This window comes from Lepidochelys olivacea (genome assembly GCF_965140295.1).
Source record: "Lepidochelys olivacea isolate rLepOli2 genome assembly, chromosome: 16".
Taxonomy (NCBI): domain Eukaryota; kingdom Metazoa; phylum Chordata; order Testudines; family Cheloniidae; genus Lepidochelys; species Lepidochelys olivacea.
The window spans coordinates 25931449-25947411 of NC_140426.1; the positions used below are offsets into that span (position 1 = coordinate 25931449).

General features: G+C 56.1%; 1 protein-coding gene across 2 annotated transcripts in view; it reads left to right on the forward strand.

Moving 5' to 3' along the window:
- OLFML2A (olfactomedin like 2A) overlaps window positions 1-10636 on the forward strand; it is a 33256-nt gene extending 22620 nt beyond the window's left edge. Inside the window, exons 4-8 of one of the 2 annotated variants that reach the window (XM_084650557.1) lie at window positions 613-798; window positions 1356-1620; window positions 2983-3222; window positions 3742-3930; window positions 6184-10636. In XM_084650557.1, the coding sequence (XP_084506683.1) occupies window positions 613-798; window positions 1356-1620; window positions 2983-3222; window positions 3742-3930; window positions 6184-6785 (1482 nt within the window). In that variant the 3' untranslated portion in view covers window positions 6786-10636. The remainder of the gene's footprint in view (window positions 1-612; window positions 799-1355; window positions 1621-2982; window positions 3223-3741; window positions 3931-6183) is intronic. The other variant, XM_084650558.1, reaches the window with a different exon arrangement.
- Window positions 10637-15963: the final 5327 nt, after the last annotated feature.

The window sequence follows — 15963 nt, forward strand, 5'->3', positions numbered from 1 at the left end:
GCACTGCACAAACAGAGGGGGAAATGTGGGTCCTGTCCCAGAGCTCACAGTGAAACTGACACAAACATAGCCAAGGGCGGGGGAAGGGATAGGCTCTAGGGTAAGGATCCAGGTGGAGGTTGTGCTCTGCCTGGTCAATTGCACAGGCTGGGGGCTATTATGGGTGTCGGGCAGGAGTGACTATGAGCAGGGAGTAGGAGAAAGGAATCTCCTACGTAGAGATCCTTCAGCTGCCTGCAGAAGTGATGCTTCCCAAGTCACTGCCACGCATCGCTGAGAGGGTTAGCTGCGCTGGATCCCTCTCCCAGCTGAGAGGCTGTTTGCGTTGGGCTCTGGGCGCTGGGACTTGAGCAGGACAGTACTTCCCTGTCCAGCCCATTCCCAGCCCCCTTCCAGAGCTGGGAATACAACCCAGGAGTCGTAGCTCCCAGCCCCACCTGCCCCAGCCAGTAGACAATGTTGTCATCCCCTGGAAGCGGGATAGGTTTCCTCCTTCCTTCATGCCCTTGCTTTGTAGAGAAACATGAAGCCTTTTGCCTGAACCGAAGGACGATGGAGGCCCTATCAGGTCTCAGCTACTCATGCCCTGTTTCCTTCCCGCCTCTTGCTCAGACCATCAAGACCAACCTGAGCAGGGAGAATGACTTCATGAAGGAGAGCGTCGTTCACCTGACCAACCAGATGAAGCGCTATGAGAACTACTCTGACATCATGATCAGCATCAAGAAAGAGATCTCCAACCTGGGCTACCAGCTGCTGCAGAAGGACGCTGCCGCTGTCCCTGAGAGCAAGGCCCAGGTACCTTCCTGCCCCCCTCACCACACACACACTCTCAGGCACCAGCCTGGTCCCCTCGGCGCTGGCCCGCAGAGCTGAGGGGGCTGCAGGCTGGGCGGAGTGCGGGCCGGGAGGAGGTGCTGCGTTGCCGTGCAGTGACAGCCTGGCTGCCCACAGCGGGAACCTGTGCTAAATGATTAACTCCCTTTGGCCCATTGATAGAGTCAGTCAGGGCCCGCCAAGCCTGGATATGGGCCAAGCCCAGCGTGCAGTAGGCCTGTTACATACTCTGGTCTCCTTTCCATCCTGTCTTAGCTGCCCTGGCGCTGCCATCTTGCAGGTGTCCTCTGTTCTGTTCAGAATTCATCCCGTGCCCATCACCATGGTTTCTGAGCCCCTGGCTTGGTGCACAGAGTGTCCAGAGCAGGGCTCCTGCTGGCTGCGCTGCCTGGAGCCCCTCTCTCTGCAGCAGGAGCTTTGTGATCCCAAGCCATCGGCCCCACTCGGTGCAAGAGCTGGCCAGACACAGCATCACTGCTGCCCACAGAGGTGCCTCTGAACCTGGCTCTGTCTCCTAGGACACGGCCGGGGGCAAAGGCAAGGAGGCGAGCAAGTACCCCAGCGCCCGCAAGAGCCTGGGGGACAAGGCAGCTGTGAGAGTCCCCAAGGCAAAGCTGCCAAAAACGGAGAAGCCCAAGAAGGAGAGCATGAGGGTCAGACCGGGCGCATCGCAGCCCACCCCCAAGCCCAGGCCCTCCGGCCACCAGCAAACGGTGATCCGGGGCATCACCTACTACAAGGCTGCCAAGCAAGAGGAGGCCGAGGGCCTGGTCAGCAACCGAGGTAAGCGCCCAGGCCCCTTGGAGTGGGCACAAGCACCACGACAGGCCCAGCATGGCATGTGGTTGAGAGGACAGGACTGTCCGCTGGCCGGGGAAGCCAGAGGGTGTTCCTGGGACACCCTGGCAGCCCATCCTTGAGGAGCCTCAGACCCTTCCCCAACATTCCGCCAGGTTACCCCCCCTTCAGAGCCACCTGCATGGTCCCCCACTCCCGTGAGTACCCGGCCCCGTCTGCCCCCCACCCGCACATCCCTGCTGGGCCTGGGCTGCATACTGCTCCCAGCTCTCTCCTGTGGGGCAGGGAAGTGCAGGGGGCCAGGCGCTCAGCGTTTATCTCTTGGGACTTGGCTTAAAGGCCTGGTCTTAGGGCACAGGAGAACGTGAGCTGCAGCATTTGGGCACATCACAAAACCACCTCAGTGACCGAGACTGGCACAGGGTCTTCTCAAGGGGGGCCCAGGGATGGGATAACAGGGGCTGCAGGTCTGTACTGAGGGGCAACAGCAGAGCTCAGTGTGTGCGTGTGTGAGGAGCCCAGGGTTGGCATAACAGGGGCAGCAGAACAAGACCAAAATGCATCCGAAAAGCTGTGGGGAGCGACCCTACATTTAGTGGCATAAAAGGTTGAAAAGCGAATCCCACATTCAGCTGCTGGGAAGTTTCCTGGCCTCCAGCCTCTCGGTAAATCTGTTCCCTGCGCACTGATCCTGTCCCCGACTGCGCTACATTCCCTGCTCCTCTCTCAAACACCGTGTTTGCACACTCAGTGGCGCGAGTGAGGGATTTCAGAGGGCAGCTGCCCCCATTTTTACACAGCTCCCAGGGCGGGCCCAGCTCTTCTCTGAGCCCCACAGTGTTTTCCTGGAGCTGGGGCAGTTGGTTTAGTTTCACAAAGAAGGTAGAAAAGAGGGAGCATTTGGTTAAATGCTGCAGAAATCCAACCTGGGGAGCCCAGGCCCTGCATCTGGGTTCCCCTGCCCTCCTGCCTTGCCTCGGCACCCCCACCCCCCAGTGTGCTGTGGAAGCAAGGCAGCGGGGGCCTCAGGCGGGAACAGCCATCCTGCAGATGTAGGGGAGAGGCAGGACTCCCTCCGCTCAGCTCCCCAGCGGGGTGGGACATGGGCTCCCTCGGAGGGGGTGGGATGGGGTGGGCAAGGGAGGGAGTCAGATGCTCAGCACAGGAAGAAGAGTAGGGACTGGGGGTGGGGTGGAGGAGGGGGGAGACAGACTCCCCGCAGTCCTGGCCTGTTCCTCAGCACAGCTCCCGGCCCACCCTCCTGGCACTCCTTGCCAGACAGTGCCAAGCCAAGGGAAGGGAATGGCAGGAAAGGAACGGCAGGAAGGGCTCTGCTTCTTTCCTCAGAAAGCCCCGGGAAGGGGAGTCCTTGGATGGACCGGCCGGAGGAGAGAAACCCTGAGTCTTACGCTGCTGCAGAGGCCCAGGGGAGAGTCGGCGAGCAGGTGGAGACCACCTCTGCCCACTCCACCCGGGCCCCCAGCACCACCCGGGCCCCCAGCACCACTACCCAGAGCCCACCAGTCACCGTCCTCTCCATGGGGGACAATGCTGAAGGCACCGAGGGGCTGGAAGCGCCTAACCAAGGTGGGTTGGGGGCACCGCACAAGTCCCTCAGGTGGGTATGTAGGGCCAGGCCCAAACTGCAGCTGGGGGACTTGCTCTGTGGACATGCCACAACTGGCAAGCAGCTGAGTGGGCCCTGGTGAGCCTGCTGGAGCTGTGGTCCCTCTGAGGTGGGGCTGAGGGGCCCTGGGAAGGCAGGGGGTGGGCAGGGAAGCCACCCGTGCTGTACCTGCCCTGTGGCTAGAGGGGCTCGGTCCCTGGGGCAGCCGGACGGCACGAAATCCAGGCACAAGGTGAGGAGAAGGCAGCATCTCTGGACTTGCGGGGGCGGGGGGGGCTCCTAGAAGCAGATGTTTTGAAACTCTGTCTGGGCCTTTGAAACAAGCCGGCAGGCAGGATAAAAGTGGGGGAGCCCCTCCCAGGGTAGGGAAAGGCCTTTTTGCGGGGTGGGCCTGATTGGCTGCTCTGGGCGCGGGCTGGGGGAGCAGGGCACGGCCTGCTCCCGCGGAGACTGGCAGTTAGCGCCTCTTGTTGGCTCAGCAGTGAAAGAGGTGCAGTGTGAGGGCACCATCAAGTCTGTGGAGCCCCCCGTGGAACACCACAGCTACGGGCGTAACGAGGGGGCGTGGATGAAGGACCCCGCGGCCAGAGACGACAGGATCTACGTCACCAATTACTACTATGGCAACAACCTGGTGGAGTTCAGGAGCCTCGACAACTTTAAGCAAGGTGAGATGCTCTGGGGGGCGCCGGCCGTGGGCTCCCCCACACTCTGCCCCAGAGTCACAGGGAATGACGTGCCCAGGTAGCCTGGCTGCCCCAGTTATTCAGCAAGTTGGGGATGGGTTTGTTTTGTGGGGGTGGGGGATATCCTCTGGAGGTAGGCTGTGATTACGGGATTCCCACTTGGTTCTTAGAGCCCGGCGGTCACTCCAGTTTTATTCTGGTAGCGCCCAGAGGCCCCAGCTGAGTTCAGGGCCCCGCTGCGTTAGGTGCTGCACAAACCAGAGTGAGAGGCTGACCCCGCCCCAAAGAGCTCACAGCCAAGGGAGTGAGGGTGGGCAGAGCTACAGAGAGGAGAAAGGACTTGCACGAGGTCATCCAGCAAGCCAGGGACAGGGCTGGGGCTAGAGCTCCTGGCTCCCAGACCCATGCCCCAGCCACTCGACACAGCTGCTCAACAGGTCACATGGTGCTGTTTCTGTCTCCTGACTGGATGAGTATAACTACTAATGGCATGAGACTGGTGGCTGGTGACTCTGCATGTGAAGTCCCCTGAAAGCCCCCATGTGAGGGCAGCTGCAGGGAGCACACACAATGGGGCAAGGCTGGGTTGCAGTGAATTCATGGAGCACCTCTAATGACCATCGGAGAATGGCTGACACTCTTCCCTCACCCCCTGCTCGGGAGGGGCAGGAGTTGGCTGGGAAAGTCGGGGGTGAGCTGGGAGCCAGGCATTGCTGGGCAGAGGGGAGCTATCCTCACTTACCCTGGCTGTTCCCAAACTGCAAATGGTCTGTGGTCGGGCTCAGCAATAAGACTCACGCAGCAGAGAGCGCATCTGGAAACATTAATTGTGCCCAGCGTATCGGATTCCTCTTCCCACTGATGGCGTCTGGATTGCTGCCACTCGACAGACCCCGCGTCCCCAGAGCTGCATTTGCATGTCAAGGCAGACACCGAAATGTTTTTCCCATACAGCAGATGAAACCAGCTTAGAGAAGCTGAGCAGGGTGACTGTTCAGCACAACCGCGCTGTTAGCGGCACAGGAAGGTCAGAGCGGCCAGGAGCCGTACACACGGTCTACATGTTGAAACAAGATAAAAGAGAGACTGGTGCTTTCAAAAGTTCGGGGCTTGGACAGCGCCTGTGAGACTGGAGCAGCGCCTGGGTGATCAGGCAGGTCCTGGCACCTGCACGTCGGGTTACACAAGTTCACTTGGCTGGGGAGAACGTCCCAGGAATGAGGCCTGGATGCTGCAGGCATGCAGAGAAACGGGGCTGATTTCCCAGGGCTGGAAAGTGAGAAGCAGCTCCCATCCCATTGCAGGGCTGCAGTAGGAGCCGTACAAATGGGACTCAGTCTGAGCCCCACATCTGCCCCAAACTGAACCTGGAGCTTTCATCAGCCCAGGTCAACTCAGGGAGAGACTCACGGTTGTGGCTCTTTAGCTCACCTTGTGACCCCTAAGGAAACCCCACCTTCCGTCCCTGTTATCCATCCCCCACCTATCCTGGGGCTTCTCTGAGCCCAGCCTCCAGACCTGTCCATGTTCATCCAGCACAGATGTGGCCCAGGATGAGAAACACCAACAGACCCAGACTCTTTTCTGACCCTGCCCAGGGCCAGAGTCAGTAGCCAGGGGGAATCTCTCCCATTAGGACCATGGGAATCGCCATCCTGGGTCAGAGCAGGGGCCATCTGCCCAGGAGGTATCTCCTTTGCGCCAGGCAGCGAGTGATGAGTCTGCCTGTAGCAGGACTTACCGCCCGTATCAATGCTGCACGGCTCACAACCCTGAACACGAGGTTCTTCCGGCTTGAACAGAAGCTGGTTTATTCCCTTCCCAAGGTTAGTGCCTATTCGGCATGCTGGAACTTGGCCGGCGGGTTTATGGGCTTTGGTTTATAGAATACTCTGGGTCTGGAACTGCCTCGGTGAAAGTAGTTTGCTCTTCCTAGAATCCTCTTCTAGTCACCTTCTGCTCAGCAACAATAGCTAGTCATGTCCTCAGCCCCAGCTTCCATTTCTGCCTCCCGGCTCTACCCAGGCAGGACTGGTGCTCACAGAAGCATGTAGACACGTGAGTGCAACTTGGCACCTCAGGCCCCTCTGGTAGGAGCAGTCAGCTGGCAGTGCAGAAGATGAGTGTGCAGAAGGGGGATGTGGGGGAGGAAACATGGCCAGTGGGAGGTAAGGATCCATTCCTGGCTCAGGTGCCTAGTCTTTGTTCCTTAAAGAACTTTCACTTTCACCACAGGTCGTTGGAGCAACCTGTACAAGCTCCCTTACAACTGGATCGGGACCGGCCATGTGGTCTACCAGGGAGCGTTTTACTACAACCGCGCCTTCACCAAGAACATCATCAAGTACGACCTGAAGCAGCGCTTCGTGGCTGCCTGGGCCCTGCTGCCCAACGTGATGTACGAGGACACCACGCCCTGGAAGTGGAGGGGCCACTCAGACATCGACTTTGCAGTCGACGAGAGCGGGCTGTGGGTCATTTACCCTGCAGTGGACTATGACTACTCCCAGCTGGAGGTGATCGTCCTGAGCAAGCTGGACCCCAGTGACCTCTCCGTGAAGAGGGAGACCACCTGGAAGACAGGCCTCAAGCGCAACTCCTATGGGAACTGCTTCATCGTCTGTGGCATCCTGTATGCCGTGGATGTGTACAGCCAGAGGGATGGGCAGATCTCCTATGCCTACGACACCCACACAGGCACTGAGGCCAACCTCAAGCTGCCCTTCCTCAACGAGTACTCCTTCACCACGCAGATTGACTACAACCCCAAGGAGAAGGTCCTCTATGCCTGGGACAACGGCCACCAGGTGACCTACAGACTGCACTTTGTGGTCTGAGCAGTGGGCCCTGTGTCTCGGCGTAGGTTGGGCCTACAACATCAAGCACTTTTAGCTGTGTGTCCAGGGGCAAGGCGCCTCCATGTGCCTTACACCACTTCTGCACTTGGGCTGCAAACAAATCCACACACTTGCGCACCCCCTGCCACGGACCTCTAACTGCCTTTGTGAGTCAGTCGTTGCCGGAAAACAGGCAAACTGGCCTGGTGCAGCCAGGCCTTGGCCAGGATCAGTGCCTTGCAGGAGAAGACCTCTGTGCTGCCCCAGCACCCAATCCAAAGAGCTCTCTAACTAGGGTGACCAGATGTCCTGATTTTATAGGGACAGTCCCGATTTTCGGGCCTTTTTTCTTATATGGGTACCTATTACCCCCAACACTCTGTCCTGATTTTTCATACTTGCTGTCTGGTCACCCTATCTCCAACCAGCCAAATCCCATTCCCCTCCTAAGATCAGCCTTAGCCCCTCTCCCTGGATCCTCCAGAGCCAGGTGGTAGCTGGGGGAAGGTGCAAATGGGATCTCTCCCTAGGTTTCTAACACCAGCCATTTGCTCAGCATCTTGGGCTCAGCTTTCCACCCTTCTTGTCTAAGTCCAGTGCTAAAGTATTGTGCATGCAGATTTTACATGGTGGGTAGAGGTAACAGGGACGTCATTTCTCTACGTTCCAGCCCTAGCTTGGAGGCAGGGGGAAGAATTTCCCGTACACCATCCACCAGAAGTACAGTCATTGGTGGTATTAATTCACTCAGTCCCCACAAAGCATTGGACCCATTCTCCTCCATCACCAACCCATGGCTTTAAGCCCTTTTCATTCAGTGGTCAGCATGTTTCAGCCTCCTAGATTCATTCCTGAAAGCCATCTTGGCATTTGCTGAAATGGCTTGTCTCATGCAACCAAACCTAAACGGCTAGGAGACCTCTTTCTGTAAGCCCTGGTGCTGACATCAGGGACTAGGAACTTTGCTGGGAACTGGGTGCCCATGAATTTCCAGGCTGGTCCACATAAGGCAAGGTCTTATTTAAAGTATCAGCCATCCGGCCACTGATCTGTACTCTGCATTGTCTCCTGTAAATAGCGACCCCCCCCCCCATGTATTCCTGTACAAAGCTGTAGCTTATGGTGCCAAGTGCCAGGTTTTTGAGTGTTGTTGCTCCCTTCTCCACATCTGTCCACTGCCCAAGCCAGTGTGGGGTGAGCAGAGCTCTCACTGCATGTAAATGTGGAAGGGACTGAGCTATTTCTGAGCGCCCAGCGGGAGGGAGGGGTTTCCTCTGGCTCTGCACTGCAATTGTCACCCCAGGGGTTTGACCATCTTGGGTTGCTAGCAGGAATTAGGATCCTTTTCCTTTATTCCCCTTTCTGCTGCCAGTCACTTTGTTACGTTCACAGGGTGACCAGCACCTGCTACAGCCCACCAAGCAGAAATGCAGGCACCGGGTCTCAGAGGGACTTGGTGACACGGGCATCATGCCCCAGGCCCAGAGAACTTGCCATGGAGCCCACACAGTGCCCACTCTGCCCAGAGCCTGTCTGCTACCTTCAAGATATTTAATGTGCATAAAATTTGCAACATCAGCATTCTTCGTAGCAGAACATCCCCTGCGGTCCCACTGTTTCCCTTCCCCTTACAGGTTCTAAGTCTTGGTTGCCTTCCCTCTATCCTGTCTGAGAATGGCTAGATCCATGGTCTACTCCAGAGCCCACCAACAGCTGGTGCTCAGCCCCTGGTGACATGGCTGCCTGCAGTAGAGATCCAAAGGGGAATGAAAGACACAGCAGCCAACTAGATGAATTCAGCTACAGGAGCAGAAGAATCTCTCAAAGCTAGAGACTAGCTCAAACCAGCTGTCCCAGCACTTCACCCAGCAAGCAGACTGGCAGCGCCCACAACCAATTTAGCTTCCTGGCAGCATTCCCTCCTCAGAACTCACTGTCACCGGCCCAGGGCAGAACACTTTGCTAAGGGTGTGTAAGAGCTGGCTTTGCCAAACTGGCCTTTCGTGGGTATTGCATACAGCACTGCTCCCTGCCCCTCTGCCGGAGCCCACGCCGAGTGCCCCTGCCCAGCACCATCATGCACTCCCCAGGGACAGTGGTCGAGAGAATATTTTTAGGTCTGTGTATCTGCCTTGTAACATAACTCAGCGAGAAGGAGGGAGCAGCACCACATGCCCAGCCAGTCCCCCACGGCCCCGGCAAGCGCTGTGTGCTTTGGGCCATCTGTGTGATCCCCGATGGCTGGGTGTCCATGGGATAAGCTTGGTGCCAATGTGGCCTTCCCCACAACAAAGTGCAGTAAGCAGACATTGCTACTGTGTTTGATAGCAATTTGCAAGCACGAGAGGCTGGTCCACTCTGTGCCATAAGCCCAGGGGGCCAGCACAGCCCGGGCTCCAGGACCATCAGGTATTTCCCACACCCAGGCCCAGGCTCACCAGCAGGGTCCAGACAGACGTTCAAATTCTGAGTTGGGTGCTACATTTTTTTTTCTAGCTCGGGGAAGGTTATCAAGCCAAAGCTGGCTGAGGCAAGAAGGGCAGACATTGGCACTGACTCCCAGCTCCTAAAGCACTATTAGCCTGTGACACAGATTGCTTTGATCTTGCCTGGGGCTGGCCCATTACTAACACAGAGGTTTGCACAGCAATGCCTTTCCCGAGGGGAAGGTTCACTGCGCTTCCCAGCATGGAGCACGGGCTGTTTTCCTTTGCTCGCCATTGCAAAGAGCGGAGTGTGGTTTGTAATCTCTCTGCTCTCCCTGGCACAGCCTGAGTTCACAGCCTATGCCTGATTCTCCAGCTGAGCGGAGTGGGAGCATCACCAGGCACTCGGACAATCTCTGAGAGTTTTGCCCGAGCCCTGCTAAACTCTCCCCCCATTCTGGGCGTCCCCAGGACATCTGGGTGGGGCAGCTGCTGCCAGGTCTCCTGGTCCCACTGCTGGAGTCAGTCAACAGCAGAGCCTCGGGCAGCTCTTGTCAGCCACAAGCTTCCCCCCCCCCGATGTCCCTGAGCAGCTCTGTCCCCAGGAAGGTGGAGGCTGGGGAGAGCGGCTCTTGCCTCACACACCGCAGTGCTGGAGAAGGCCGTGAGGAGGAAGAGGGGTGTCAGGGGTGCTGGTTGAATAGGGAGGCTGCTCAGAGCTCAGGGCTGCAATCACACCTAAGCTCTCCTGTGCTGAGCACTAGAGGCAGGTAACCTCCACAATTCTGGGGTGTGCAGCACCCCTTCCAATACCCCATTGCACCTCTCAATGGGAAGAGTTTTTCCAGCAGCTCTTCCAGCCAGGCTGCTCCTGGAGTCCCACGGCAACCCCATTGGGACCACCGTCAAAATGCATTTCCTTGAATGTTGTAGCTGCCCAGGCGTACAAATGCCTTAGTGTGCCACTTACAGGTGCCGCAAATCGGCCTTACCCTAATGCCCCAAGGGCAGGGGTTTGAGAGCGCTCTGGCAAGAGGGGTTTATTTGGGTTACTTAGTCCCGGCATAAGCAGCAACCATCAACTGCTAGTTTAGAAGATGTGATGAAGCCATCTCTGCTTTCTGCAGCTCTTTAGCTTACCACTGACATGCACTCAGGGCAGCAACCCAGAACCCTCTCACCTGGCAAATGAAGGCTCTCCATTGCTGGCTGTGCTGGGTGTGAACTCCACTTAGATTAATGATGCCTGGAAAAGGAATAAGGCTGCAAATGGCAAGCCGTGTGTGTTGTTCAGATGGCGTTTGCTGCGTTCACAGGCTCCCAGCCGTTGAGGGAGGGGTCTGTGGCTAGAAGCAGGGAGTGCTTGGCTTGATTTCCAGTCATTCTTAGAAGTGAACCATAATAAAAAAATAACAGGATGAAAAACCCAATTTTTGTCTGTCATTTCACCAGGAGCTCTGGTCTGGGGACCCACCACACTACTGGCATGTCCTGGTCAGTGCTGGCCTGGCCTGGCCTTGCCAAAGACAAGCTCTGCAGCTGAACAACGGGAGTCAAATTCTGTTGATAAGAGCTCCCTGCAGCGGCATGGGTTCTTGGAGCACAGACTCTGATCCACTGGGGAGCCCTGTGCCCCTGGGGCCCAGCTACATTCTGCCCCTGAAGAGTTGTGCAGTCCTATGTCTACAGACATGGCCCTCCCCGCCAGGCAGCGCCCACAGCTTAACACAGCAGCCAAAGAGACACATTCACCTGTCTTTGGGTTTCTAATTAGCTCATACGCCTTGTGCTCATTCCTAGACTGGGCCATCAGCCCTTGGGGTGAATCTCCAGATCCTGCTGCCACTAGGACACACGGTCTTTACAGGGCATTCCTGTGTGACCCACCCAATCTTCCTGATTCATTCCCCATTTGGTGCGGAGGGGGTCACTGTGCAGCCACAGCCCAGTCACTGTGGTTACCGGGAAACTTGACCCTAATAAATCAGGGAACGCTCCAGCTGCAGGCGAGCAGCAAGCGCTTTGCCATATTGTTTTCCGACGGAGAGGGGCTCGCGCTGCCTGCTCCCGGGGGCCTGTCCATAGTAGGTGGCCGCGAATGCAGGCTGTTCTCTCAATGGAAGAAGAGAGGGACTACAGAGCCATCCATGTGCTGCAGGCTGTCTATTATGAGCAGCACAATGCTTGAGCCCAGGGCGAGGGTAATGGTTTGGCTGAGCATCTTATGGAGACACACAGTAAAGACATGTGGTGTGAACGCATGAGAACTGGATCCCAAGGACATATTCCCACCTGCCACTGGGACCTCCTCCCAAAGAACACATGGATCTTAAACAATCCCTCCATGCCCAGGGCATCCCTGCACTAGCCTGGGCTGCCTCCCTCTGCTGATTGAATTGTAAAATCATTCTAAACAAATATATTCCCTCGGCCGCAAGCATGGAACACAAATCTCTGCACTGGCTCCAGCCCCGGCTTCCCCAGCACGTGCCCGTTCTCACCTTGCAATGGGAGGGGCCGGCTACCCCTGCACTTCACCAGGGGGGAGCGTGTCTCTAAGACGCCCTCCCCAGAGTCCTACAGGAAGCTAGAGCCCTTGACACCTGTTTTTGCTGCGGCTGCGCGTTTGGGTGATAACGGTAATAGTTTCAGAGTAGCAGCCGTGTTAGCCTGTATTCGCAAAAAGAACAGGAGGACTTGTGGCACCTTGGAGACTAACACATTTATTTGAGCATAAGCTTTCATGAGCTACAGCTCACCTCATTGGATGCATACATCGGATGCATACATGGATACTTTCCACAGTATGCATCCGATGAAGTGAGCTGTAGCTCACGAAAGCTCATGCTCAAATAAATTGGTTAGTCTCTAAGGCGCCACAAGTCCTCCTTTTCTTTTAATGGTAATAGTGATGACATAATACGCTTGGATTGCTGTAAGGCGCCTGACTTGGTACCACACGACATTTTGATTAAAAAATGAGAATGATATAAAATGAACCTGGCACACATTCGGTGGGTTAAAAGCTGGCTGACTGATAGGGCTCAAAAGGTAACAGTAAATGGGGAAAAAAGAAAAGGAGTACTTGTGGCACCTTAGAGACTAACCAATTTATTTGAGCATGAGCTTTCGTGAGCTACAGCTCACTTCATCAGATGCATGCACAGTTAACTTCCACTTCCAGCCATTGTTTGACCTTTTGCTGCTAAACTGAGGGCCCCAGTATTAAATATCTGTAGCCCGTGTAGGTCCTTCTACACTGTGATCGTGTCACCCCTTCACCTTCTCTTTGTTACGCTAAATAGACTGAGCTCCTCGACTCTACCCCTGTAAGGCAGGTTTTCTAATCCGTCAGTCGCTCTCCTGGCTCCTCTCGGAACCCACCGTCCTGCCAGCACTGGACACAGGATTCCAGCAGAGGTTGCACCAGTGCCAAATACAGAGTAAAGGAACCTCTCGACGCCTCCTCGAGATTCCCCGGTTGAGGCATCTGCGGCTCACGTTAGCCCTTCTGGCCATGGTGCTGCACTGGGAAGGCATGGTCAGCTGTTCACCCACCACGGCCTCCAGGTCTTTCTCCGAGTCACTGCATCCCAGGACAGTGGGACCCGTCCTGTAAGTATGGCGGCATTCTTTTCTCCTGGACATGTACATTTACATTTAACTGTATTAAAAAACATGTAGTTTGCTTGCCCCAAGCTTACCAAGGGGTCTAGATCGCTCTGCACCAGTGACCTCTCCTTGAGGCAGGACAAGCCATTCCCTGCTCATGGCACCCTGAGGGTCAAACTCTGTCCTGCCCAGGGAAAGGGAAAGTTACACCAACAGATTCTCTCTGGGGCCCCGGAGCTAGTTTGCCCTCGGAGCATTTGGACACTGTGGCCAGCACACTCCTGGTGGGATGTGCAGCGTTTGTCCATTGCCTGGCCTCAACCCTGAACTCTGGGGAGCTTTGGCTCCAGATCCAAACCTGGTGCCTTAGCCCCGTTCTAGTTACAACCCACTGAGAGCAGGGCCCGCCTGCAGCTCAGTGCAGAGGACTTCTTTTCAAGCCGTGGTCTCATAAACTGAGAGGAAACACGGACACGCATGACCTCATTGCTTCACCAGATCATCTTATGAAAGAAACCTCAGCGCCTCAGTGCGACTAGCGGGAGAAGTGAAAAGAGAGGGCGAGACTCAGAGACAGAGAGGGGTTGTGTAACCGTTCCATGGCGGTAACACTCTGGGGTGGTTGTGCACAACAAAGCCATTGTTGTTTTGCCTGAAGACAGGCAAGGTTTTGCTGGAGAGCACGTGGTGCCTGGGGGAGTCTCCTTTGTGCACTGCGCAATCAAACCTTCTAAATGAGACGAGACCCATCAGATGCGGCTGTCGCCCCCATCGGAGAGGGTCTGTACTCTGGGGAATGTAACTGCCTGCTGGGAGATGAGGCAGCAGCTCGCTGCAGCATGGGAAGGATGCCAGCTCTGGCAGCGTGTGAAAAGAGCCCTGTTCCTCCGGGGGCGGTTAGTGTAGGTGTGCGAATGAGGGACTGGCCTAGCCTTCGCACAGTAAACACTGAGCCAACGCGGTGAGCCGGACAATGCTCAGCATGCACAAAGGTGGGACCCAGATAGGTGAACACCGAACGTGTGTGGCCTTGGTGCTGATTGCCAGGGACTGGTGTGTAGGCAGCAGCTTTGTCCCTGTCTACAGCAGATTCCATTAAATCCATCAACTGGACTCTGCTGGCCTCATTTGGGGAACCCACCAAGCCAAACAAACCTGTTCCTTGGGTCTCTAGTCGCCAGTTGCCAACTGGAATTCAACTGAATTCAACAGTTTCAACTGGAATGCCCACTCAGATCGTAAGCAGCCTCCTTCTCCTCAGCCTGCCTGATACATTCACGCAAGGCTCAGCAGCCAGCAGCTGGCGATTTGGAAAGGCTGAAAAGCGGTTTGCAGTCCTGGCCTGACATCTCCTAAATGCTCCATAGTACAGGAAAATCCATAAGGCAGATGACTTCTCTGGTGCCAGAGGTTCTGTGGAGTCAGGATTCATGCCGCCTCTGTCAGAGTTCCTGAAAAAAAGGGTTTTGCCGTTTCCAGATCTGACTTGCAACATGACGAGTAACAGCTGGGATCCGAAACGTCGTTTCTGGGGAAATCTAATCTCCCTTTAATCTGGAAAAAGAGAAGAAACCAGAGTCCTGGCTGACCCCCTCCTACATGTATGTATGTGCACGCATGCACGTATGTCTGTGTGTGTGTGCGTGCTTTAGCAACCTGCTTCAGCTCGGGAGGCAGTGGAAGCAGAATTACAAGTGTGTGAAACAAGGGGAACAATAATAAGCAAAGGGAAGGAGCTGCCCGATCAGCACAAACTTCTGGGCAGGAATGGCCAGGTCAGGAGAGCTGGGTTATGACCAAGCAGGGGGGCTGGAACAATTTGTACAGTGTGGGGGCTGAGAGCCATTGAACCAAACTGTAAACCCTGTGTATGATGGAAACCACGTCAAGCCAGGGGGTGCGGCACCTCCCCCTGCACCCCTAGTTCCAGCCCGTTACCAAGCTCTCCTCACAGCAGGTGACCCTGAGTGCTAGAAACGTGACTAAAATGGCACCAACACTGCCATGTGGGCAGGCGCCAAGCACTGGTCCTTGGGGGAGGAAGTGGCCTGTATTCTCCAGCAGGACAGGACATCCAGAGGGCGCTTAAAGTCTTTCTCCAGCAATTTGGTTTTCAGCACAATAAGCAGCGCTCACAGAAAGACAGACGCCCTTATCCCCCCCGCTCTGGATTCATGTATCAGCCTGGTGCCTGGGTGGCCCTGTGCTCGCCCCGCTCCTGCCGGACAGCATGCCAGGCATCTTCACCATTGGGTGGGTGGGAGGCGACGCTCAGCCCGGGTACAAATGACATCTTCAAGGCACGTTCTCTTGTCGCTCCAGCGCGAGAGGCCTGGGTCTCTGCAGAAAAGGCCTTGACCGCTAGGCTGGTGTCCATGTACATACCAGACCCGGCGTGCTGGAGGACTGGCAGCCAGCGTAAAATAGAAATTGCCGTTTCGTGTGCATTGTGCTGCTTTGTGGGTAAGCCGCCGAGGTCCCTGGCCAGAGCTGCACACCCAGGCTAAACAAAACCGCTCAGGCTGGCGGCTGCTGCTCTGCAGACTGCTCGGCCGATCAGCCCTGCACCGCCAACGATACGGTCTTGCAAATATGTTTGATATCCACATTCATTCTATTAGTCCGTGCTCATCAGCACCAGACGGCTGAAGGCTTAATTAAGCCTATATCCCCACGACGGAGAATCGCCTCGCCAAAGCCAGGTAGGCAGAGCCGACTTTACGTGTGGTTTGAAATATCACTTCCTGTTGGAGCTGTTCCACATCTGCACCAGACTTAACGCAGAAATGCTGTCAGCTCACGGGGGAGATGGCAGCTGCTGACACGACTGAAAAATGCGGAGACGTTTTCCCTTTCTAAACCTTCCATGAAAGCCTCTCTTCCCTTGACCCTGGAAGTGACTCCCTAGCGAGCAGCGTGTGAGGCTCGGTAGGACAGGTGCTAAACCGCCATGCGTTGCACCATCACAGTGCCCTATGGCACCCTCCGTCTCAGCAGTTCAGACCCTTCACAAGCATTCGCTAGGTACCCCTCAGGGCAGCCCTGGGAGGCAGGTCGGATGAGGACAGTGAGGGACAAAGCACTGCAGGGACTTGCCCAACGAGGCCCCATGCAGGGAAGAATACTCAGGCGTCCTGGTC